At 37.8% G+C, this 26,386-nt stretch overlaps 1 protein-coding gene across 10 annotated transcripts in view; it reads right to left on the minus strand.

Moving 5' to 3' along the window:
* ERC1 (ELKS/RAB6-interacting/CAST family member 1) overlaps positions 1-26,386 on the minus strand; it is a 305,118-nt gene that overhangs the window by 272,748 nt on the left and 5,984 nt on the right. For all 10 annotated transcript variants that reach the window (XM_063318622.1, XM_063318614.1, XM_063318604.1 and 7 more), the window contains exon 2: positions 20,151-20,984. In XM_063318622.1, coding sequence (XP_063174692.1) covers positions 20,151-20,819 — 669 coding nt within the window. In that variant the 5' untranslated portion in view covers positions 20,820-20,984. The remainder of the gene's footprint in view (positions 1-20,150; positions 20,985-26,386) is intronic.

Genomic DNA, 26,386 nt, shown 5'->3' on the forward strand with positions numbered 1-26,386 from the left:
TTAAATTCTCAGCAGAAAAAAGCAAAGTTCCTCAGTGTCAAAAACCAGTATGATCTCAGTATTGAAGGGAAGGGAGAAAAGGCTCTTTGAACAGGTTCATTAAGCTGAACTGTTGAGAGGATCTCAGAGACATAACTATTTAAGCAGGTGCAGGCCATATACAGAGTGGAGGGTGTGACTGCAACAGTGTGTTTGTACCTGAGTGCTAATGGTACATGAATATCAACAACACAGAAGTGAGCTACCACTTGAACAAATTAAAGACTATGAATGCAAAGTCTTGCCTTGTCTTCCTTGAACACAGTGGAAGTGTTCAAGGCCAGGTTGGATGGGACTTTGAGAAACTTGGTCTAGTGGGAGGTGTCCCTGCCCATGGCAGGGGGTTGGAACTAGATGATCTTTAAGGTCCCTTCTAACCCGAACCATTCTATGATGCTATGAAATGGAATTCAGACATACAAGAAAGAATAAACGAAACTTGTATGAAGAAGCTGAATAAAGGAACTGAAATCGCTTACCTACAAACTAATTTCACCAACACGCAGCAGAATACATACGAAGGAGAAAATCCAAAATGAACAAGCCAGATAGCAATGAAAACGTACAACTGATTTAACAGAGACATGATAAATATATTTAAAGTATTTTAAATAAATGTATGGTTTTATATATACACATATGGATATACACACACAAAAATATATTTAATAGAAAATAAACAGAAAAGAATGTTCTGATGAACGCCAAAGTAAGTTTGAGAGTCAGACTCACAAAGGAATTTAAAAGGTAGCAGCAAATGCCTTTATAGCCTGAAAATAAGACAGGAGGAAAGAAAAGATTATCAGGACAGCAGTTCCTGATCAACACCAGGATTTCCAGATCCAGCTGAATGCTAGATTTGGGAAGCTGAAGATATCCATATAAATAAATGAAGGTTGAGTGACCAAATAAAGATCTTTCACAGCATAAAATCAGGAAAGGTATAATACTTGCAAGGGACTTACGCAAACTAACATTTTACAAGATTGTCATAAGGAAACTGAATCAATGGGGACTCCAAATTAGTGGTGAAAGACGCAAAAAAGAATAATGAGATTGCTTGCTGTATGTTTACTTTACAAACTTTGAAAGTGTTTATGACAGCATGAGAACTTTAATTATATGGAAAGTAATGGGAGACTGCTGAAATCCGTAATGATCTATTAATGCACAAGTCTTCTGTAATAAACTTGAATACTGAAGAGTCAATGTCAGCACTCCTTCTCAGGTATGCAGAGATGTACTGGGTTTACTTGGCAAGGTTTTAGTAGTGGGCGGCTGCATGGGTGGCCTCTGTGAGAAGAGATCAGGAGTTGCACCCACATCAGACAGGTAGAAGAGTCAGGAAGGAAGCAGTGAAGTCGAGCCTGGGAAGAAGGGGGCAGGAAGGTGTTTTTTAGTTTTGTCTCTGTTTCACCAGCCTACTCTATTTTTAACTGGCAAAAAATTAAATTAATTTTCCCCAAGTTAAGTTTACTTTGCCCATAACAGTAACTGGTAAGCGATTTCCTTGTCCTTATCTGAACCATGAGATTTTTCATCTTATTTTCTCCCTCCTGACCTGTTGAGGGCAGGGAACAAGACAGCAACTTGGTGAGCATCTGGCAGCTGACCAAGGTCAGCCCACCACAAGAGGCTGTGAAAAAAGAGCTTCTTTCACTGTCGTTGTTCTAGTAATATGAGGATGAAATGTGAAGACTGATTAGACCCTAAAGGTGAGTCAGACTCAGTGTAGTTTTTCCCCATTTGCTGCAAGTTAAACACAGTTTGTATCTTCCACGCTGCCCAGAGACAGCAAAACACGAAGACGGCAAAGACTGGAATGGCAAAGCTGTGAAATTCGAAAGATGGAAATAAAATTTGCTGAAAATAAGTGGGAAAATTAGATCATTTATACAAGAATAAGTCTGAAGGCTATTAACTGTGGTGTTGCACAAGCTATAATCTTGGACACATTGTGTGCATTCAGAGATGCTGAGAAATATTTATTTTCTAACACCTAGAAAGAATGTAGCAATAACTCAGCTAAATCAGTTTACTATAAAATAAAAAAATAAAAAAACAGTTAAAATTTAGATTTTTAAGAAGATGTAATGCTTTTTTTAGTATATAAGATGCATATCCAATATAAAAAAGTTTAGAAAAAAAATCAGGTCTTTAACTTTTAAAACCTGATCATAGGCGTGCATTTTATGAATTGGTTAAACAGACTTACAGAACTACACAGTGTAGATCAAAATAAAATGGCTAACTACACTCAAAAATTAAACTGTAAGACTAGAGAAAACCCTCAGGAAACCTGGACAGCAAGACTATTGAAAAAGCTAACATGAAAATGGTCTGACCTGAATTAAAACTGAACAGTGAGCCAAAGGCAGAGCAGCTACAGAATTGTCATGCAGACTGAACACTCTTCTTGAAGTTAAAAAAAGATCGATCAAGTGACAACACAAGGTTCACCACAAACTCTCATACAGATATGCCTACATGTTGATTAATATTTTAAATGTACCGTTACCATCTGTAACATAATAACTTCCTCCCTCAGAGACGTATTTAAAAATAAATGATAGTCATGAGCATTAGTTCATTGCTTTGAAACAGAAAAACTCTATACATGGGTGTTAACATTAAAATTATAAAGAATATGAGAAAAATGCATCTAGTAAAGAAACTAATCAACACGTAAAAATAAAACTGCAATAGAATCAAAGCTAGTAAAAAGGTGGGACACGAAGCAAATCAAAAAAGATCTATGTCCTGAACCTAGGATTTGGAAAGATAACAGTTATACTTTTATAAATAACCTTGGATTTGTGGGAATACTGCCCAACATAAGCCTTCAAGTCATAAGCCTTGAAGTCAACCTGGATCTAATGCATCTAGACTATGACTCCTCCCTGGAAAGCCTGAATGCTTGATGAAGAAAATGAACATAGTGCTAACAACAGTACAATAGTGATTGCCACACCTGACGCTCCTTCATTTTAGTTTTAACAGACAAGGTGAGTATCAATGCCATTGACTGCCAGGCCAGAAGAGAACAGTCTGGTCACTGACACACCAGAGAGGACGAGCCTGGGCAGCCAATACCTTCTCAGCACTGGTACGTTCAGCAAGAACACGTCAGTAATATTGGAGACACAAGCAGACAGGTTCCAATTTTGGCACTACCAATGTACTCAGTATAGTTGTGTGGTAAAATCCTTTGGTTGTCTGAAAGTCCAGTCAGTACTACTATATCTTATGCAGTGTTTTTGCAGCTAAATGTACATGGGAAGTGCAGTGACTATGGAAAAACAAAAGATCTTGGGTTACTATGAAGGCTTAGACAACTGGAAAACTTAGGTCAAGATCTAGGCTAGAAACCTAAGCATACATAATACATTATGCCAATAAGGATTTCAAAACATAATTATGATAGAATAATTCAGGTTGGAAAGGACAGCAGGAGGTCATCTAGTTTAACCTTCTACTCAAGGCATGGTCATCTATGAAATTAAACCAACTTGCTCAGGACTTTAACCAGTCAGATCTTGAAAACCCCCCAAGATTTTACTTACATTCAATCAGAAGTTCTAATTCCTATTCATATCCATTATTTCTCATCCTCCTACCACGCAGCATATGAAGAGCGCCGTTCCTCTTCTCAATAACTGCCTCATAGTATGGGAAGGTTGCTATTAGGTCCTCCCAAGGCCTCCTCTTCTCCAAGCTAAACAAGGCCCATTCCCTCAGTCTCTTCTCACAGGGCCTGTGCTTCAGCCCACTAATCACTTTGGTAGCCCTCCAAGGAACTGCCTTGCTTATCAATGTCTTTTTTTTGTATTGGGCAGCCAAAAGTTGTGGTTTAACAAGTGCCAAGCTGAAGGAGATAATCACTTCACAATAAACTCCTCCACTGCTAGGGTGTGCCCCTAGCTCACGTTCAACTTGCTGTCCACCAGGCCCCCCAAATCCTTTTCTGCAGAGTTGCTCCCCAACCAGTCAGACCCTAGCCTCTATCTTTCCAAGGGGCTCTTTATTCCCATCCATCCTTATTGAATCTCATAAGCCTCCTGTCTGCTCATTCCTGCAGAGAAGGTCCTCCTGCATGGCAGCTCTGCCCTTGAACATATCAACTGGCCCTCTTAGTTTGGTGTCATCTGCCATCTGAATGAATGTGGACCATGTCACCTCCATCCTAGTAATTGATAAAGACGTCAAACAGGACTCAACTTGTTACAGGCAACTGCGTAGTGATTAACGCATTAATTACTACCCTCTGAGCCTGATCATGCAACCAGCTTTTTACTCATCTGGCTGGCCAATGACTTAGACCATAGCATTCTAACTAGAATGACACGAACACTTTGGGAGACAGTGACAAAAGCCTTACTAGAGGCAAGGTAAATTACCTCCACTGCTCCTTCCCCATCCACAAATCCAGACATTTTATCACAGAAGGCAATGAGGTCAGGCATGATTTATCCTTGATAATATCCAAGGCTGGGCTGACTGTGCCCAACCAACATCTTGTCATTAACACACACAGAAATGTGTTCCAAAACCACTCCCCCCACAATATTTCCGGGGACTGAAGCAAGGAGCACCAGCCTGTAATTCCATGGCTCGTCCTTTGACCTGTTTTGAAAACTGTGGAACATTTGCCTTTCCACAGTTTATTGAGACCCCTCCTCAATTTCTTTAGTCTTTTAAAGATGATAGAAATAAGCCTTCCAGTGGCATCAAACAGCAATCTTGGCACCCTCAGATTCATCCTGTGGTCTTGTATGGATTGAGTTCTTCCAAGTAATCCGTGGCTCAACCCTCATTCAATTCACCACTGGTAGTTCTTCTCCTTGAACCCTGCCTCTGATCACAGAGGCCTAGGAGATTTTGAGTACCTGAGCAGATTGGCATAGCACAGAAAGATGCAATATTTTGTTGAGATGTGTTATGTCTCTATTTGCATACTGTGGGAGAATGTAGGAAGCCAAGTGGGAAGGCTGAAGAAATTGAGTAATCTGTCTAGGGGATCAACACTAGTCTACATTTCACATTAGAAGTTCTTGAAGAAATCCCTCAGTTCCATGAGCAGGAGTTGAGAAAAACCTTCTTTATTGCTTTCCTTAATACTTGCTCAAGAATGGGAATCTTCAGAAACTGAAGCATATTTTCAGTGAGTTTATAAAATTGAAAGGAAAATTCAGTCCTTGTACAAAATTGTACAATTGTACAAAATACAATTTTCTACTTCTGTCCAAACTCTGTTCTGGAAATAGACATTTTGAGCAGGAAATAAATGATTCATGAGAGTCAGCATAAGCAAGATTGATTTCATTTTAGAGTTCATTACAAAACATGTTTTACTTTAATAAAAATATCTTTACAGTTCTAAGGTTATATCTTTTAATCTTATTTCACTCAGCATTGCTGTATAAGGAACAAAGTCATGTGAAAATTAGACTTTTTGCCAAGTCACTCTTTAACCAGAACAGTTCCCTGACACTGAGTTCACTCAAAGAATTTACTCAACTCACTCAAACTAGTACCAGCAGAAGAGGACAACACTGACAAGTTATGTAAGATTAATGATAGTGGTAATACAGCATTTTTAAAGCAAATTCCACTAATGAACTACACTAAAAATATGTGCAAAGTTCAGGACTTCCTAATATTTGGTTAGGTTCACACTGAATTGATTCTGCTTTATTCAAATATGCTGAATACATGCTCAAATTATTACTAAACCAACCATGCCTTATTTGGTGCAGAGACTGGTGGGTACTAGAGGGGAAAAATACACATAGTGATAGTAATTACTGATACTGCCCAATGGATCTGGAATTCTATTGCAGAAATTAAAGATGCATCAAAAAATGAGCAGAAAACTGAGATTAGTGGAAATACAGTTAAGACAACAGCTATACATTTTTTCCATAGAGTTTGTCAAATTGGCTAAATGTTTCCCTATAGTTTACGATGTCCATGCTCTTCTGTTGTTGACCTGACAGTTGGCTATTCAGAAGATGCACAAATCATTTGCAACTATCAAGTCAACAGAAACTATACTTTGAACCTGAGGTATTATAAGAACTCAACGAAAAACAGGGCCCTTCTATGTTAGCCACATAAATAAGTAGCTTGGATGTATGTGTGTGTGCCTTAGGGCATAACCTGTTGCACAAAACTGAACTTGTGCAATTTAAATGATTCTAGCATCAAAAGTGTCATAAGAACAATTATGCTACTCATTTCCCAACAGCCAGCCCAATGCTGAAGCGGGGGAAAGAAAGGAACTGTGCTTAAGGAAGGGGAAACCAGCCCAAAAGAACAAATGAAGAGATAAAAGACTTTGGGAAGAAAACCCATTCATTTTCGCTACCAACTTCAGTACTGTATATGAGGGTACTGTTAATACTGACCAATCGTTTGCTTCTAGTAGCAATACATCTCTAGTGCCTTATACTTCATGTTTTACATAAGTTCCTACTTTCTTGATTTAATGTTGTACTGTTTAATAGCATCTTTTAATGACAAAGAACCTGATGTGATAGACAAAAGTTCTGAAAACAACTGAGATGTTAACTCAGAACATGTTAAAACAAGTTAAAAGGGAAGAAGTTTCCAACTGGAAACCAAATCTGTTTATGGCAGTAATAGCAGTTTTGTAACTTGATGAAGTACTAACACAGTGTCACTCATTACTTGTAATTCAGGTTTATGACATACTGTACAAAGGATGCAAAGTATCAGTTATACCTGGCAGAACCTCAACTAGTTACTTCAGGATTAATAGAGATCATAAGCCAATAAATTCAAGTAGTCGTGTTCTACCTTTTTAATTACAAAATACCTTACTAATTACTCTACTGTGTGCAAATATGTTGCCCAACTTAGTCAAGAAAGTGACTTCCATAGATTAAAGGTGGGCTTTTCAGCAGGCCTCTGCAAAACCACTGCAAAAGTATGAAGGTTTATAAGATATCATTCACATGGTATAAAGTTTTGCAAGCTAATCACCATTTCTTTTTGCAACATACATAAATATGAATAAAAAAGGAGAAACCACTGATTTGCATAGCTTAAAAGAACATCAAAAAAAGCCCAACTGAATGGAAGCTAAGGGGCAAAAAAATTGTCCATCCAATGGGAATTAAAAAAAAATTAAGAGAAATAAGGTATATTTATTCCCTCTTAAAATGAAAAAGCAGTGACAATACAGAAAGTTTTGAGTTAAAATGATCCATTTTTACGGAAAAAATACTACTTCTGCATTTTTGTGGTAAAGTCTGTTATTCATGAAGTTTCAATTGAGCAGATTAGAAGTCCATAAATTAAAGTGCTCAGCAGCAAAACACCATCTCATCGTTTCAGTTATATATAAGCCTATACGGCATATTGACCCTTCTTGCGATTAGTGCACTACTAAAATTGGTACCTTCACTCACAGATGGTTAACAAAATTAACTGACAGGGCTGTTGTTTAATCACAGAGAAATACCTGGCAACCATGCAGGACAGCTGAAGCTCAACACCCTTCAAGAAAAGGTGGCAAAAAGAAAAGATATCTTGCTTCAAGTCTAACCTAAGCATACTATAGAGCTCTTCTGAATACGTGTGTGACAAGCTCACAGCACTTAACATATCCAATTACTTTTTGAAGTGAGAGGTGATTTTGCTTTCTAATGGTTAACACAGTGGACAAAAATTCTCTAACATCTCAAACTACAGCAACCCCCAACTACGTGATTTTGAATAATCACATTATCTCTAACCCAATTTACTGGTTTGGAAACATTTTACAATATGCACTCGTTGATGGAAATAACATATACCTTCCTGAGTGTTGAAATGTTTAATTCATCAGTATTTAAACTCCTTCAGAGGCTCAAGCATTAGAAGCTGTACAAACATGACTACATACCCAACAGCCTTCTATTTTGCAGCAGCAGCGCCGTTTGGAAGATCCTCAGATAGTTTCTACTTGTCATGTGTTGGTTGGAATCACAGAACAGTTTTGGTGTGTGTGAATTAGATAGAAATCAGAGGAAACTAAAACAGAAGCTCTGCTCCAGATGCACACTAACCACACCCCAATCCCTAATGAAGAAATAAAGAAAATCCCTAATGGAGAAATAAAGGAGTGAATCAATTATCCCTGCTTCAGATAGCATAAAATCACATGTGCAGGGGAAAGTTTGGTTCAATAGATCAGAGTAAATCTAGTCAAGAGTTAAATACCCAAATTATATACAGCATATATGAAGGGGCCTCAGCATCAACTACTGTCTATCTATAAGCAGGTCTTACTGCACCAAATAACCTGCTAACAAGTTCAATCTGGGAAATACAGATCTACTTTTTCCAGATCAGTCTTCAAAGACTGTCTAGCATTCAGCAGTTCACAGAAAAACATTAACAACTGTATTAAGTATAAAAGAAAGTGAATTAATGATTTCTTCCACAAGTTCCCAGTCTTTCAGATTAAAGAAGTCTGACATGAAACACTATAAACAGTTAATTAACAAAAAAGTGACGCTAAATATGAATGAAAATTCTCACACAGTCAAGAAAGAGAGACAGACCTCAGACATCTTAAAGGCATACAGATTTGAGCTGATTCAGCCAAATTGAAAGGAGGAGAGGAATAATTTCTGAATAAGTACACACTAAATTGATTCTTCTTTGAGAAAACACAGCATGCAGTTTTAGAAGGCTAGTCTTGAATGCATTCCCAGCCCTAGCAAAAAAAAAAAAAAAAAAAAAAGTAAAAGCTTTTCCTGGATAGAAATTATAACTTGGCACCTTCTTTAAATGGCAAACATTGAATTTTGAATCTTATTTCTAGGAGGATGGGGAGAGAGAACGTAACAGCAGTACGACCAAATTTGTACAACTGTTATACATTAAGTACAAAGCCCCATTTTAAAGTCAAATTGTAAACATATTTAGTGACTTAAAACAAAAAAGTTCAAAAAAAGTAAGATGGGTTTTGTAATAGTAATTAGAAGGTATACTATTTCCAACTAAAAGGGCTTATAAAGGATTAATTGTGGAACTACTAGTAGGATCTCAATAGCGTGTTACACAACTGCAAAAAGTATTACAAATCATACCCTGAGCACACATGTAGTGCCCACACTTACTTCAACTGTTTGGTCAAGTACGTGCACAGAGCTTTTCATGAATCATGGCTAAAGCATACTTATTAAAACTTTTCTTACTGTCAAAATCATCCACTAGTTCAAACAAAAATTAATTCAGTGTTAAGAAAAATTTGGATGAACTCATTTTATTGCAAGCTGGTTTTTTTGGGTTCCGCCCCAAAAATCAATTACTGCAGGTAATTCCATTCTTTGGAACCTCCCAGACACAGTGAAGTGTTCAGAAGGTCCAAGGACCCTCTGCAAAGAGGATCACAAAATGGTTGAGTTTTCAATTTTTCTTCAGTTGTAAAAAATTATATTGACTGCATATATATAGCACACTATTTACTTTCTCATATGAAAGTATACCTATGCTTCCTTAGAAAGGTCCCTCTTTGAGTAACCAGGCTCACAGATCTATTAAAATGGTTACACATTAACAGGCTCACAACCATAAGACCAAACCTAACCCATCTGCCTGAAGGAGAAAGCCTTCAAAAATGTCCTCCAAATCAAAGCTTCCATAGACAAAATAATTTGACTTTACTCAACTGATAGGCTCAACTTAGAGGCTGATGAAGACTGGGAAATTCCTCTACCCTCAAAAATATAAAGCACATCTATTGTTGTAGGCTTTTTGTAAAATTACTCAGGACAAACTATTAATCTCCACAAGCAACTACATCTGTTAATTTTAACATACGCACACACAAAAGGAAGATTTCAGAAAAGCAGATATATTTATTATGCTAATGTAAAACACACAAAGATTGCCATATTTCGTCAGATCAAAGAATTATCTAGATTTTTACCTCTGCCCTCTCCCAAAGTTCTTCTCTGCTTCCTCATCAGGATTACTGAGCAGCATGATTAGAAAAACACTGAGATTTTGTTGTTTAACTATGCTCTACCTGGCAAACACAACACTGTCATTTGTACTCCTAAACCAAACAGAGATGAGTAATGAATCATTGAACAATCTGATTCTTCACATTTATCCAATCGAGAGAAATAAGGTACTTACTTCCTAAGTCTCCAGTACAGGGCACAGCATTTCCTAACAACCTAATTAAAAGCCTTTACTACGCTTGTTCTTTCTGTCCATTTCCTTTTTTCTAGGATTATTCTGGGATTCATTGTTTTACCTACTAGCACTAATCCTCAGCCTAAAGCTTCTGTCATCCTCTCCATGGATGTACTTCTCTCATCCAGCACAGAAATACTGAAACCTCTTGCCATAGAAGCCAAAACCACTTTCAGGAACTTCACGCGTACATTTTTAGTTGATGCAAAACTCAGACCAATAATTAAGTCTTACTGTGAACAGAGGGATCTCTCGTGGATCAGATAAACAACTATGCCCCATAAGACTTCCGTGAAACAAACCCTAACCTAAAAAGAGACAGGAGCAAATCTTATCCTACACACTCCTTCGCTCGTTTTAAGTCTACAATGCAACTAAGACCACCTATTTCTTGTGTAAAAGAGAAAAACCTCACAGTTGCTTTTCATCTGTGTGCATGAGAGGCACCTTCTAGTTCCTGAAAAGCAGAAAAAGTAATTTTATTTTTGTAGCACGCTGCAAGAAAGTATTCAGCATAGACACGACATGAAAAACTCCAATCATAATATCTAGCTCCATTGAAAAGATCTAGCTTAGGTTGTAGAAGTATGACCACTCTTAAAGGCAATGTCTTTCTCATCAATCTATTGCTTCTTTAGATCAGATTCAAGGCATGAATTGACTATGGAGGATTAGCACCTTCGACAGTAAACCGTCACTTTCTAAGTGGGTTGGCAATTCTTAGCTGTATTGCTTTTGACATTTATAACATTTCTAGTAAGAGCTTAAGAGCTTTGGTACAATGCCCTGATCCTTTAGCAAATCAAACGTTTAGTATTAAATGCATCTATCTCTGAAGAGAGACGTAGCCATAAGAATAAGCCTTGTGGAGGCTTACAGCTGTGAGATCAGATGCTTGGAACAGGCTGCATGGGTATCTTGCCTCTCTAATGAAGAAAGCTCTAGTTACCTCAAGTTACTTTTATTGCTTCATGGTTTGTTTCTGTTCATCTGAGAACTGATATCCACTTATAATGTGTGAAGTCTGATCAATTATGCCAAGAGTTAAAAAAAAAAAAAAAGGCAGCTTTGATTTCTCACAGCAAGACAGACAGCTCTACTATAGGACACACCACTGCATTCACTGTCAGGACTTCTTCCTGGTCCAAAATAACTCAAGTCTACCAATAGGTTAAGCCTGAAATAAGGTTTCTTGCGCTTACAGGTCCTCACAGACAACACGCTACAACACAAATGTATGTTCAGAAAGCTCTTCCCTCCCCTCAGTCAAAATAAGTATTTGTCATCCAAGACATGATTCCATTAAAAACCAGGCCATTACTCAGACAATTTCATTACTCCTGTAAGGAAAAGAGGTATGTAAGCCTCATCACATCGCATTAAAAAAAGGTAGGATTTGCATATATATATATTAATTATTTTTTTTAATGTCAGGAGCAATCAACTACTATGGAAGAACCAGATCCTGTATGAAACAGTGTTTTCATCTCTGAATGGTGGTAGTTCAGGTGCTGACCTGTTAGAATCTCAGAAACAAGTGACAAAAACTATCAAAAGAAATACATGGCCCTTTATTCTTTGGAATCCACATCAACATATAATTAGAAGACCATCTGTTCTCAAAATTCAACAATCCAAGGTAATCGGTACTTGATCATCTGACAAGAAGGATCAAAAAAATCCTTAAACTTAACGTCAAGCATACTTTCTCATGTAGAAAGCCTGCATCTCTGAAACGTTCAGACAGCAAAAGAATATTTAGTGAAGTGCCTACTCCTTGATAGTGCTGCTCAAAAGAACATGATGATTATGTAGTATGTATTGGCGAGGAAAAAATGGAACCGTACTTAGCCTTGATACAGGCACTACTGAGGCTTAGTTAATTTCGGATTACCATTTTTTACTTGCTGATTTTCCCAAACCTAGGCTGTCTCCCTGTTTCCCTCCCCAGCCCTGGGGAGCAGGGATGTAAAGGGGGAGGAAAAGAAGGGAAGAAGCAAGAAAGGGTACCACTCTAGAAACAGAAATGCATAGCAAACCAACTACAGAACCTGATAACAATGCAGACATCATACAGCAATAGGCATTAAACAAAGCACCTGTTAAAAGAAGTAGAATTCATTCACCACCTCTCTCCTATATTTGAAGAGCACTGAAAAACGTCTTTTTATTGGACAGCTGACCTCCATGCCTTTCTCCCTCCCCCAATTAAAAGTGTATTTTCATTGTATTAAGCATGAGATTAGAAAAGCCAACACCCCTATGATCTGGTCTTATTTTGCGTGCTTGCAATGAACTGCCCAAGATCATTAGGAAACTACATACTGCTTTTAAATTCCTCTTGATGTTGTGGAGTCAAATTCTGGAAGAATCTAACTGCCTCCAAACAATTGTTCACCCTTGCTGGCTTATAGTATTTATTTTCCAAAATAGTGACAACAGTCATTAGATTTTAAAAGCAATCCATACAGGAACCACAGGCAACACAGAGCAGCAAGGACTAAATCATTTTTCTCCCTATTTCAAGGGCATGCTGGACCAGTAGCCCCTACCCAGGGAAAAGCAAAAGCAGCCCACCGCACACACCATTGAGTCATTTAAATAACAATAGGGAAAAGTAGCAGTACATAAATAAAATTTTAAAAAAATAAAAGCTTGTATATAGATGAATAAACACTTTAAATGCAACAGCCATCAAAATATTAGGTTTACCGATGATAGCACATTACTTAGCATTCCAGTTTACAAACGACGTTGCTAAAATTAAACTGAAGAAGCCAGTCACATGGTATTTATTCCTGTAACTGTTATACGTAAGTTTAACTCCTCCGATTTCTAATGCAATGATCACTAGAAGCACTCTTCTATGCCAGTATTTTGGCATCTGATCATGTTCATATCAATGAGCACACATGCAATAAGATGACTGTTTTATGCTTTGGGGGGTTGGGGTTTGGTTTTTTTGTTTGTCTGTTTTGGTTGGGATTTTGTGGTTGTTTTTCTTTTTTTTTGGGGGGGGGAGTTAGCGTGCATTTGGGGTTTGGTTTTTTTGAAAACAAAAAAGTCTCTTTCTTAATGGAGGTCAACCAACAAAAATTCACATTATCATGAGATCTCTTCAAATGCTCATCTAGATGTTGATAATGAATCCTTCACTGGATTCTTTCTTTTCTTTATGGTTTAAATGTAAATATTGACTGTGCAGTTGCAAAACATGATGTATATTGGTACACCGCATTTTCTCCCAATCAATACAGAATTTTTTGGTGTTTAGTCCAAGGTTATAAATAGAAAAAAGTAGTACAGTTCCCTCAGGATAAAAAAAAACCAAAACAGACTAGTATTCTTTGGAAGCAAAAGTGAATGTACAAAACACAATACAACAACAGGGCATGACAGAGTTACAAAGCATTTCAACAGTAAAAAGGACAATCAAAAGAAGTTTTTTGTGATTTAATATGAGTTCTAAGTTAAAATGGAGCTTTACAAAAACTGATCATTGCTACCTGCTTCTCAAGGTTGATAATATAACAAAAAAAACACATTTCTGCTTCGCAGTCCAAGGTACTACTACTGCAAGACCTAAGCAAAACGCTTGGATATAATAACTGGTAGCAACGCAGAAGGAAACTAACTACACGCTGTCCTTGTATTTTTTTCCACTACAAAAGGTGACTCTGGTCTTTCTGACAGGACCCAATATAAATCTGCAAATACTATGTAAAAATACACTTGTGGATTAACGTTGTGGGTTATGAAACTAAGTTTTGCTGAAAAGATGTTCTTTTCAAGGTCTAGTAATTCTCATCTTCAGATAAAAATGGAGGTACAATTATGAACCACTACATTTAGCAGATGCAGTCATTTTTCCCTCTGTTCATCAGATTATGCCAAAAATTATCCAGAAAAACTACAAAGCATTATCCATGCAGGGGAAAAAAAAAAAAAAGTATAATCCCAAATAGCTACGCTTACCTGCTGACAAACCATTGTAATCTGATTTCTGTCGAGGAGCTCAAATCAACACAAATCACTGTTATCGAAAACACCAGTATTTTATTGTGTTCACTAAACACAAGTCTATATACGAAATGAATTCAAAGGAATTGTACACTGGAATATATAGAGTGCTACCAAGTTTCTTCTCTTTTTCCCCTCTTGCCAGATGAGGCTAAAGTGGCATTTCACAATGTTTCTTACTTCAATTACTTACAATTAGCTGGTATGACTGCTCTTGCTAAGTTATCCAACACAGTAATCACTTTCAGAGTACAGAAATGTCTCCTCTAAACTTCTTTGGTCTCTAGCTCTTATCTCAGAATATATATGTATTTATCCTAAATACAAAAATTTCTCTTTCTTCCTAATGTCTTAAGCATTGTCCAGACTGTTAACAGGATCTAGATACCTACTTTGCTGAAAAAAAAAAAAATTATTATTTCCAACTAACAGTTCAGTCATGGCAGCCCACTCTGCTGTATCATCTCCAAATCTACGAGTCTTTCTAATATCACGAAATTGAGAAGAGTTAAAAAGCAGCTCCACTTCAGTTTTTGGCCTTGGAGGCATACATGAAGACTGGCATATATATTGTTAGTATAACTTCAGTCCTTTTTCCATGGACTGCAGTTCCATCAAAAGTCTTCCTCTCCTTTCTACTTAAATCAATACCACAAGAGTAAGAAAGATACATGAGAATACTGGATTTGGTATGAGAAAGCTATAATATCAGTACAAGACTGCTGCTAAAATGAACTGGCAGTGTACTCATAGGAGTACCTCTGTGCTATCGCTATCATCTATTATTGTTCACCTGTTCACTAAGTGACTAAAATGAAGCCTGTTCCAAACCAGAGCCTTACACAGTTTCAAGCTACCTAGTTCGTACTTTAGAAAGTAAGAACACTTAAGGGAAAAAGTAACTCAAACTCCAGAATGACGATAATGATGAAAGAAACAATGGCTTCTAGAGAAATACAGTAACACAGACAAGACTTTTCAGGAATATACATAGTGAATGGCAGAATAATACACTGCAACCCTAGTTAGGGGTGTAATGTCTGAAAAGTCTCAATCCATAGTGGACAAAGAACTATAGCAGAAAGAGCCTGCTATTTCAAGTTCTGCAGAATTTAAAGTATTGCTTAATAGCAAAAAGCACAGTTAAACTACTAAGTTCAACAGTACCACTGACGTCACCCATTTTATTACAAGCTGCTTTTAAGGTGGTAGTATTCCCTTTGTATGTTTAATAGATCAAGTAGAGACCAGCCATTCAGCCTCTGCTACAGTTTAAAGGAACTCAAGGTATTACATTCTACCTCAAGAGGGAACATAGGAGAAAAAAGCACTGGGGAACCTAGATAAGCACAAAAAGTCTAATTTTATTTCCTTATAGAACTGCAAAAAAAAAAAACCAGAACAGAGAAGGCCATCTCTTGGTCAATTACATGACAATTTTTGAAGTCACTACAAAGTGCTGCAAGTTGATAAATGCTTCAGATATCAAGCACTCTTGAGGAGATAGTTTTGAGTTATTCTAAAAGAGAATTAAGTTATAATTTCATGCTGCAACTGGGGAAAGACAGAGGGAACCTTAAAGCTGGCAGCATTCTAGGGAGCCGACAGACATCTGCTATTGAAAGAATTATTTAAGCGTAATGCTGTGGGATACAGATAATGCCTTTAAGCAATTACTATGGAACTGCATATTGCACAATTAAACATCCATAATGGGAGAAAGTTTAGCTTTCTATCAACAAATAACCCACTCAGGAGTGGCACTAATATTAGAATGACACAGTTCTAAGACAAATCAAAACTTTTTTTCTTAATAAAACTTTAAAAAGCCCCAAAAATTACATCAATGGAGAAGTGAGAATTAATCTGATTTTCAGGGGAAGAATGTACTCATTAGAAGCTCAGCTGGTCTCACAACAGAAGCATCCAATGCATTTAAGAGGCTAACACATGGACAACTATATTTTAAGAAGTGAGATGCTCATTCCATGCTACTATGAAATGAAGCGTGCTTCTGACTCTGGAGAAGAATGCTGACAAAATGCTGAAGTACACCCATCACATTTCTCCATCACAAAAAGCAGAATGTTCAAGTGCTTACCCCAAGCAAGGTGAAATTCCTTTCAGAATATTTTTGTGGTTAAACTCTCTCACTCAGACATCCAAGGCCTCCAACCACAAGAAGACCACAGAAATGCATCGAAGGAAAAAGATGTTTTCAGCAGTACCACATTATTTCAGCTGAAACATAAGTCAGACCTTAAACGTAGATCAGTCAAATGTGGGAAATTTCAACGCACGGTGTTACACATCAAATTCGCATTGCACTACTTATTTTAAGGGACAATCACCTTGCTATAAGCAAGCTTCAACTGAAAGGAGTTCCTTTGTTCTTGAGTTCCACATAGTCCACCCATGGCCCAGTTGTTAGGGACATGATTTCTGTGGAAGTGCAAAAGATAATCACTGTCTTTTCTTCCCTCTTCTGGCTTCTGATGAAAAGGTTTCCAGGGAAATTTTAAATGACACCCACTCAAAAAAATTATTTTTCAACTCAGAAAAATACAGTTCCTACTAAAGCATGCTGAGGAGAGTGATACCATGCCAAAGCCAAGCTCCTGTTTATTGGCTCCATCAGTTCCTTTTCAGATATGCATGGGTTTGTTAACCTTTGAGAAATCATTTGCACTCTCCTTTTGGCTTCTTACAAAGTATAATTGGTTAACTAATCCACATTGCACTGCAAACTATTGTATCTTTCCAAGAATCTATGTTAACTACAGGAATATTTTCTGTGTTTAGGTTTGAGCTCTTCAAAATGAGATAACAATGACATTCTCCATTTATGAAAAGAAAGGATTTTCTGGCTCTTCAAGACAAAAATAAAATTCAGCATATGCTACACTCCACAGCTGCAGTATTTGCTCAGAGTAGCTGATGAATACAGCTGTGCTGCACAACTGGTGTAAACACCACAACCAAGCAAGACTAAAGCACTCTCAACCCAAGTCGGAGCTATATAGGTGCGTGATGTCCTAAGTATTATATCCAAGATATCCCTGCTACCTATTGCCCTAAAATGACAACCAAAGAGATGTGAATGCCTCAGGACAGGTAGCATGCTCTTTAATCTCTCAGAGATTCATTCTCTGATCTTTATTGAATCCAGAAAATTTCTTGGAAATCAGTAAGCAGTACACCAATGATAGTGATTTATTTTCCCAAGAAATGGGGAAAAAACCCAAAGACAACAGTGCATTTTTCAAAGGAGGCTGAGGTAGCAATCAACCAGAGCTCACATTTTCACGTATTTTTAACAACTTCCAAAACCAAGAGGCAATTCAATCATTCAAAGTTGAGGTGACAAGAACAGCAATGAAAAAAATACAATCAGGGACAATCAGGTGTGCGTACAATCAGGTCTGTGCTAAGACTACAGCAAAGAGATTGAGATGGCTATCAGATAATGGCATGAGTGAGCCAGCATCTTGGCTCCATGAGTTGAGTCAATTTTTAACAATGCATTTGGCCTTAGCTAAACCTAATATAAAGCATAAGTTCTGCCTACATGAGAAGTCTTTATTTAAATTGATGTGTTGAAATACTCGTATTGAGGTCTAAAAGACCAGTTCCTGCAATTATACTGGAACTCATTTTATGGGGAGGCTGGAGGGGTACTGAAGAGAATTTTCTGGTCCCCCAACAGATCAGAGAAATCCCTTGTTCACTGTCTAAACAGAGAAGTCTGTTTAATTACAGTAAATCCTATTAAACTGATCTTCCTTATAAAGGGGCTGAAGTGACCAACTCCAAAAGGCTATAGAAGACATAATGAATTCAGACTTTAATTAGGACACACTGTTAGCTAACTGTAATCTATTAATTAGCATTCTTAGTTTTTACAGCTCATTGCAATAATACTCTTTTACTTTTAAATTGCACCCTTCTTTTTTTGGACCAAAGTTACACAATTCTACCAGCGTAGTAGTAATTATAGTGATTGCTTAGAGAACAGCGGCCTGGAAATATCTGTAAATGTTTAATTAGGGGATAAAGGAAAGACAAGGAAAAAAAAAAACTCAGAGCAAGGAATCACTGTTCTCCAATCTATACATATTTAGTAATTGCTTAATCTGTTCTAAAACATACATTCATTGCATTTTTCTTGCAAGATTTCCACAGCATCCTCAAATGTCAAAACTGATTTCAGACAAAATGTTTTTATAGTCCAAGATATTCTCTTCAGTATGAAAACTGAAATTAAAAATGAGAAGAATCTGAGAATTAAAATACTCACCTGCAGCTGAAATACTAAGAGCATCAGAAAGTTGAGTGAATGGTATTCCATGTGTTCATTATACTGGTACTGTACCACTATAACTAAAATTTTCACTGGATTACTCCTTCTAAGGAAATCCTACTTTTGTAATAAAAATTATTTAACTTTAGGTTTTCTTCACTCCAAGAAGACATATGAAAATGAATACGAAATGTTGCACACATTAACAAATCACATGTTGTGATACTTACCATTCAGTAAGAACACAGCTATAAAACTACATGACAAGTTCATTAAATTATTTCATGCTAACTCAGGAAAAGTGACTTACTTTCTTCAACTTGGCTTTTTAATAAGAGAAAAGAAAATTGCAGACAGCTTCAGTGTAGCAGATTATCACTCTACTCAAAGTAGAGTATAACATGTCAAATACTACCAGCACTATTTTTTTCCTCCAGCAGTTTCCCTCTCCCCTCCACCTTCTAAAGCAAATCTTAAAAAAACCCACTGCCAAAAATAGCAAGAACTTCAAGAACATGATCATGCTTGAATTATGGAAACTATTTCATTAAACTTTCTTGGATATTTAAAAAACTCAATAGGGAAAATAATTTTGTAATGGTGAAAGCTGACTCGTATTTCAGGAAACTTTGGGAGTTGGACGCTGGGCCTGTTTTCCGTAAGAGTAGCAAGGTTTCTTACTGGAGAGTCAAGAGAGATGCCTAACTCACATTTGTCCAGAAACAACTAAATAGGAGGACACTATCTCAAAGACAAGTAGTTACTTCAGGATTAAGCTAGCAAGAAGGTGTAGGTGGGAAAATTTTAAAAAAGCTTTTAATAAGTAGAGCTGACTACAAAGAGACCTCAATTCTAATCAGCCTCTCAGTTTTATTCTAATTTAGGGATGCTTTTAAGAAGGACAATACAAAAGAACTAGACGCCCAAAATTCTCTGTTCTTCTGCCTATTCTCTAACTAGCCAGACCACTACAAAAAAAACTGTACGGTGCTTTATGATAGTTGCATAACAAGATATGCACAGCTTATGACAAAAGAATAGATGAGCAGGTATTAAACAGTGTTACTTAAAAGTAGCCAAGAACACAATTTATATCTGTTTGTGAAAACTGCAGGTCTGGAGGTTTTAACTGGAGCTCTAAAATAAGACCAGTCCAACGTGAACTTTGTTTTACTGGCAATCTGTCAATATTCAGTAACAGTTCAGTTGTATTCGGGGCCAGCAGTTAATACATCCTGCACCTCAGAGAATGCTTCAAGAGGTAAGCACTACAGAAATATTAATTATGAACAGGATAAAATACTTTCAAAAGGAAACTGAGTGGTTAGCATCAGTTCTAGGGAAAAAAAAAAACAAAACACATGACACACAAGGAGAAATGAGCACTCGAGGTGGCTTACAAGTCTGACAAGAAATATTTAAAAAGAGTCTTGCAAGTTGAAAACACATCTTACTCATACCAATTACCTAGGAAAAGCATCAATATCATTTAGCTGCTTAAATGTGACATGCAAGTTTATTAAACTCATTTAATCATGCTGCTGCACTAACACAACAGTGACAATACATGACAAACCTGGTTTTCTTCTTGCAGAACTCTATATTGTTCCTTCCAAATGGTGATTTTTGAAGCTTCATCTTTCCTCAGAGCTCTCTCCTTTTTTAGCTCGGGACTCCAGAAGGTCTTGATACTGTTCATGGAAGAACTCAACTTGCTTTCTTTCACTTCCACATCCTTGCGAAGCAGATCGTTTTCCCTTAATACTTCTTTGAGTTGTGTCTGCAGATCCATTATTGTGTTATCCCTGGCCTGGCGCAGTGAGTGAGGCACAGTGGATGCCATACTCACTGGAGGGAGATGGTGCTCTCCAAATGCAATGGTATCACTGGCAACTCCACTACTGGCAATGTTAGGGCTGCTACCCATTGCAGTCATCCTAACACCGTAAGGCAGCCGCCCCCCAGATCGGCCCAAAGTCATGGTGCTTTTTGGGGTGTCTGCACCAACGTTCTCATGGTCACTTAGATACATAGGGCCGGATGTAGCATAGGCAGCATTTAAGGACTGAATATTTTCCATAGAAAGGGTTTTTCCACTGCCACCCCCAGTACTACTCCCAGAACTGCCTCCTGTGCTGTTGGTTCGACGATGGCCCAAGCGTGGTGACCGTGGCAGCCTTGGTGAACGCCCTGGACTCTGGTTGCTTGGCTCAACCTTACCAACTGACCGAGCACTTCCATACATGATTAAGCTGGTGGTGTGAGGCAATTAGATAGGCATAAATCAGGAATGAGATAAATCCTGTTAAGTTCTTCAACAGTTGTAAGTCAGCTTAAGGCCAATCACAACTTATAACAGATCCAGTTGTCCATCTCTGAAGTCATGTGCTCACAATGTTCAGGACCATACCTGTATCAATAAGAATAACATATTAAAATCTGTATCAATAAAAATACCATATTAAATACTTAGTTTATCACCAAATATTTTGTCTCACATTAGAATGAAGTGTATTCTACTACCTTCACACTTTGCGAGCATCTTCAATTCCCACTTATAAAAAAACAATCTTTCATTTAAACCCTAATATTTAAACTCAAAAAGGATCTTCTATTCTTACTTTTCTGTTGTTATATTACCACAGTAGAAGAGCAAGCAACAGGGATGAAATCTACTCTTGTGATTGAATTACTGCATTGTAGAACTATACCCACTATACAGTTCTCACTTCCCCCCCCCCCTATTTTTTTCCAGTGTAAAATATTTCAAGTCACTGTTGGGCTCAACTGAAATCAAAACTAGAACACTGAAATATTCCTGGTCTGACCTCTCCCTATTAGATGAAAGAACACCAGATAGTGTCCAAAGAGCAGCAACATTTTATATATTCCAACATCTTTCCTTTCACACCAGCTTTCACCTAGCCTCACCTTCTGCTCAGAAATTTGGTTTGCTAGATATTAGGAATCAATTTTTCCAAACTCTATGGCATGTTTGTGAGAGAATAACTGGGCAAGCAGATGAAATATTAGGCTTAAAAGAGGAATACATTTACAAAAGAAATTGTAGAAATAGTAAAAGTGGGTGGAAGGGAAGAGACCAAAAACTAAAACTGAAAAAAAAAATAAATGCTGGAAAAAGGTAGAAAGAAACAAAGTAAAAGCGTGATGAAGAAAAGATACATCGTTTTTCCTTTCAGAAACAAGTTAGTATAGGAAAAGAAACAAGAAATAGTTTTTAAATGTTTAGTTTAACCCTAAGTTTTAAATGGAAAACAAGGCCAGGGTAAGCCAACATTTTTTCATTTTCACACTATTTCATAGAAGATACGGTAGCATGCATAATTTTACAAAGCTTATGAAAGCCGATTCTGTTTTGTAAGCAATCCTCAAGAAGTTCAAGTGCTCTCACTCTCACTTTTTTTTTTTTGAAATGACAATTAAAGCTAGCAACAATATTGATACACAATATTTTAAACACATATGTAAAGGAAAAAAGGACAACGAAAGATACCCAGCAGTAATAATAATTGAAGTTAGCTACCAAACACCACCTACAGATCTATTTTTTTTTTTAATACAAGTTACAGGTAAGACATTTCTTCTATTGCAGCTACACATCCTTGTGCAAAGCAGCACAGAAATATAAACTATGTAACAAAGTCTACAGTGTTTCACTGGAGTTGCTTCAATAAGTAAGACACTGTGCCCCAGATCTGGAAGAAAAGCACTTCTTCCAAATAGAAAAGGTATTTCAGACTAATCTCACTGTTTGAGATATCAAAATGCTAAAAATGCTGCTGTGACACCAGGTAAGCACTCAAGTCAGATGTGATTTCTTAGACACTACATTAAGAACGTTCAACTGAGAGCTTGTATTCACAAGGATTCATTTGAAAATTAATCCAAATCACAGCACCTAATTCACATGCTAGAAACTTACCACAGTAAATCAGTGCAAACACTCATTCACTTAACAGCTTTAAATGAGTTTAACTTGAACTAAAAGATTAGACATGTTTTTTTCTGTGCATTGTAGTTAAAGCACTTTCCCCCCAAAAAAACAATAAGTTTAAATGTTGCTAGAAGTACATTACTTTTGCAGGCCAAAGTATCACCTAGTAAAGTGGTTAACAACATCCAAGAAGCGCACAAAAGATTTTTAGATCATTTCTAACGAGTTAATCACCTCCAGCATGGAAAAGTGTAATTTAAACTCACGGAATTGCTTTTTCCTTGCTTTAGCTAACATTTTGTTAAACTATTAATAGCTTTTCACAGAATGAAAGTGGCTGATGTCCTTGATGGAAAAGTAACTTTCCAGGCAGCTGAAAGGAGCTGGTACCACAGCAGGTGCCATGCAGTAGCCATCTTCTAATACACCAGGCAGGCAGGTTAGCTCTCCTTCACCTTAAGTGGAAACACCAGTCCTATGCTAATTCAGCTCTAAGCTTTGTTTCACAGGTAGGCACCATCCCCTCTGTTACTCGAGAAAAATCAAGTAATTCAAGCTATGAAAGCCAGCTGCTAGAATTAGCTGCCACATTAGGGTTACAGAAATGATTCATGGAGTAGGCACACATAAAACTCAGGGAGAACTCCGACACCACTGCCATCACCACCACATGTTACGCTGTGCTCACTTTTCAAAAGCAAAGCCAAACAAAAAGAGTGCATTAAGAAAAAAAAGTCTTTGGAAACAAGCAAACTGAACCCTCCAGTATTTCTCTTGAAATGAGAGCTTTCATTATACCATTTTAAGACTTTTAAATTGTGAATATTCCAAACATTAACTAAATACACCCCTCCAACCATGCAGCCAGTTTCAATATTTTCACCGACACAGAGATAAGTCATGGTTCAAGAGAAGAAAAAAAAAAATTTACAAGATAAAACTTAATTTTTTTTTTATTTTTTCTGATTTTTTTCCAGTAGCATTTATCACTGGCCATTTCCCTTTGTTGCTATTAGGAATCCATAAGCAGAAGTAGATATTAAGACAATTCACACTAGGAAAAACATCTTCCATACTAGAAACAGTAAAGTGAAGTGACAGAAATGCCTTTTCTCATTCGCAATACCAATTAATCAGGAAAATAAAGAGCTCTAGTTTATTTCCAAGGAAAATTACATGGAATATTTCTTTCAGATAGCAGCATAACCAGAAATGATAAAGATTTTCAATATTCTGACCCACACTAGCGTTTTACTAAAAATCTCAGAAGTGCAGTCTCTTATAGAATCATTTACGTTGGAAAAAACCCTTAAGGCCATCGAGTCCAACTATAAACCTAACACTGCCAAATCCACCACTAAACTAAGTCCCTAAGCACTGCATCCACACTTTTTTTTAATACCTCCAGGGATGGCAACTCAACCACTTCCCTGGGTAGTCTGTTCCAGCCCTTGACAACCTCTTTGGTGAAAAAATATTTCCCAACATCCAATCTAAACCTCCTCTAGTGCAACTTGAGGCCACTTCCTCTCATGCTACCACTTGTTACTTGGGAGAAGAGACTGACCCCCACCTCGCTACAGCCTCCTTTCAGGTAGTCGTAGAGAGAGATAAGGTCTCCCCCTCAGCCTCCTTTTCTCCAGGCTGAACAACCCCAGTTCCCTCAGCTGCTCCTCATAAGACTTGTGCTCTAGACCCCTCACCAGCTTTGTTGCCCTTCTCTGAACATGCTCCAGCACCTCAATGTCTTTTTTGTAGGGAGGGGCCCAAAATGGAACACAGTATTTGAGGTGTGGCCTCGCCAGTGCCACGTACAGGGGACAATCACTTCCCTAGTCCTGCTGGCCACACTATTCCTGATACAAGCCAGGATGCTGTTGGCCTTCTTGGGCACCTGGGCACACTGCTGTGTTATTCAGCCGGTTATTGGCCAACACCCACAGGTCCTTCTCCTCCAGGCAGCTTTCCAGCCACTCTTCCCCAAGCCTGTAGCACTGCATGGGGTTGTTGTGACCCAAGTGCAGGACCCGGTACTTGGCCTTGTTGAACCTTATACCATTGGCCTCAGGCCATTGATCCAACCTGTCCAGATCCCTCTGTAGAGCCATCCTACCCTCAAGCAGACCAACACTCCCACACAACTTGGTGTTGCCTGCAAACTTACTGAAGGTACGCTTGATCCTCTTGTCCAGGTGGTTGATAAAGATTTTAAAGAGAACCAGCCCCAGTGCCAAGCCCTGGGGACCACCACTTGTGACTGGACACCAACTGGATTTAACTCCATTCACCACAATCCTTTGGGCCCAGCCATCCGGCCAGTTTTTCACCCAGTGAAGCATACAACCATCCAAGCTATGAGCAGCCAGTTTCTCCAGGAGAATGCTGTGGGAAACAGTGTCAAAGGCTTTACTAAAGTCCAGGTAAACAACAACCACAGCCTTTCCCTCATTCACTAAGCAGGTCATCCTGTCATAAAAGGAGATCAGGTTAGTCAAGCAGGACCTGCCTTTCATGAGCCCATGTTGACTGGGCCTGATCACCTGGTTGTCCTGGACATGCCGCATGATGACACTCAGGATGATCTGCTCCACAGCCTTCCCTGGCACCAAGGTCAGACTGACAGGCCTCTAGTTCCCCAGATCTTCCATGAGGCCAAAATGCAGCACTGTTTCTTTTTTTCTCATCTACTGTGACCCTAAATTTAGTCACAAATAAATCATCTCTTAACCTTAAAGGACAGCAGCAACCACAAGCAACACTGTCCAACTGTGACATGAATGCATTGACCATTTTTTCTTTGCAAACTCTCCTGTAGGTTTCAAAAACCTTCAGTCCTTTCTGCCAATACAGAAACCCTTACCTAAGATTACGAAGAAAGAGATGATAAACTGCAAGTGTTGAAAAAAACAAAACCACTGAAGCCAGCGCTAAACCATTTTTCCTCAAGGTAGCTTGCATACATTTACACTTGTGAAACAAAACTCTCTTGTTCACTAAGGAACAAAAACTTTCAAAGAGCATCCTATCTGCAAGCCAAAAAATTAACATCAGCCAAAGTAAAAACTTCATATAGGTATCCAGAGATTGGCACAGAGGCTTGGCAAGTACAGAGACATTCAATCGACCTGCTTTAGTATTAATTGAAAATGCTATCTAGTGATTATGAAAAAGCTTCAAAGGACTGTCATATCAGAAGCATAAAAAGACTAGATGAGAATTACACAATATTGTATTTAGAAAAATTTTGAAAAAAGAACAGTTACGAACACATTTTCTGTGTGAAAATGATGATAGGTAACAGTACATCCTGCCTGAAGTGCCAACTAAGAAAAATGTCTTCTAAGATCACAAGTTATGAAGTGAGAGAGGGCAGGAGTAGGTACACTAGTCTTATCAAAAGATTTGGTGGTTTTCAATAAAAGACTTGTATTCAGGATTAGTAGAAACGTAAGAAATTCTGGAGGGATCAGCTTAACATCAACTGCAGGATAAAGAATCCAATAAAATGAGACGTGTTTACCAATGCTGCCACACTCAGCCCCTGTATCTAGTATTTTATGTGAACCAATGGCTCAGAAAGCAGACATTCCAGGCTACAGCTGACAGAAAATGGCAGATTAATTAACACAAAGTTTTGTTAACCTCTGGAGGATCTCTCTGTCATATAAATATATGATGCCTTTCATATCCCTCCACCCCCCCGCTACTCCAGCACAAATATTAATACCACTGTAACAACTTCTAGGTAAGTAAGCAAACCAAATACAGAAAAACATACTGCAGAAATACAGGAAAAAAACCTGCTCATATTTGTTAAAACAGAATCTTGGAATAACTTCTGCAGCCTTCAGCAAGTA

Source organism: Chroicocephalus ridibundus, chromosome 1 (genome assembly GCF_963924245.1).
Source record: "Chroicocephalus ridibundus chromosome 1, bChrRid1.1, whole genome shotgun sequence".
In the NCBI taxonomy this organism is placed as follows: domain Eukaryota; kingdom Metazoa; phylum Chordata; class Aves; order Charadriiformes; family Laridae; genus Chroicocephalus; species Chroicocephalus ridibundus.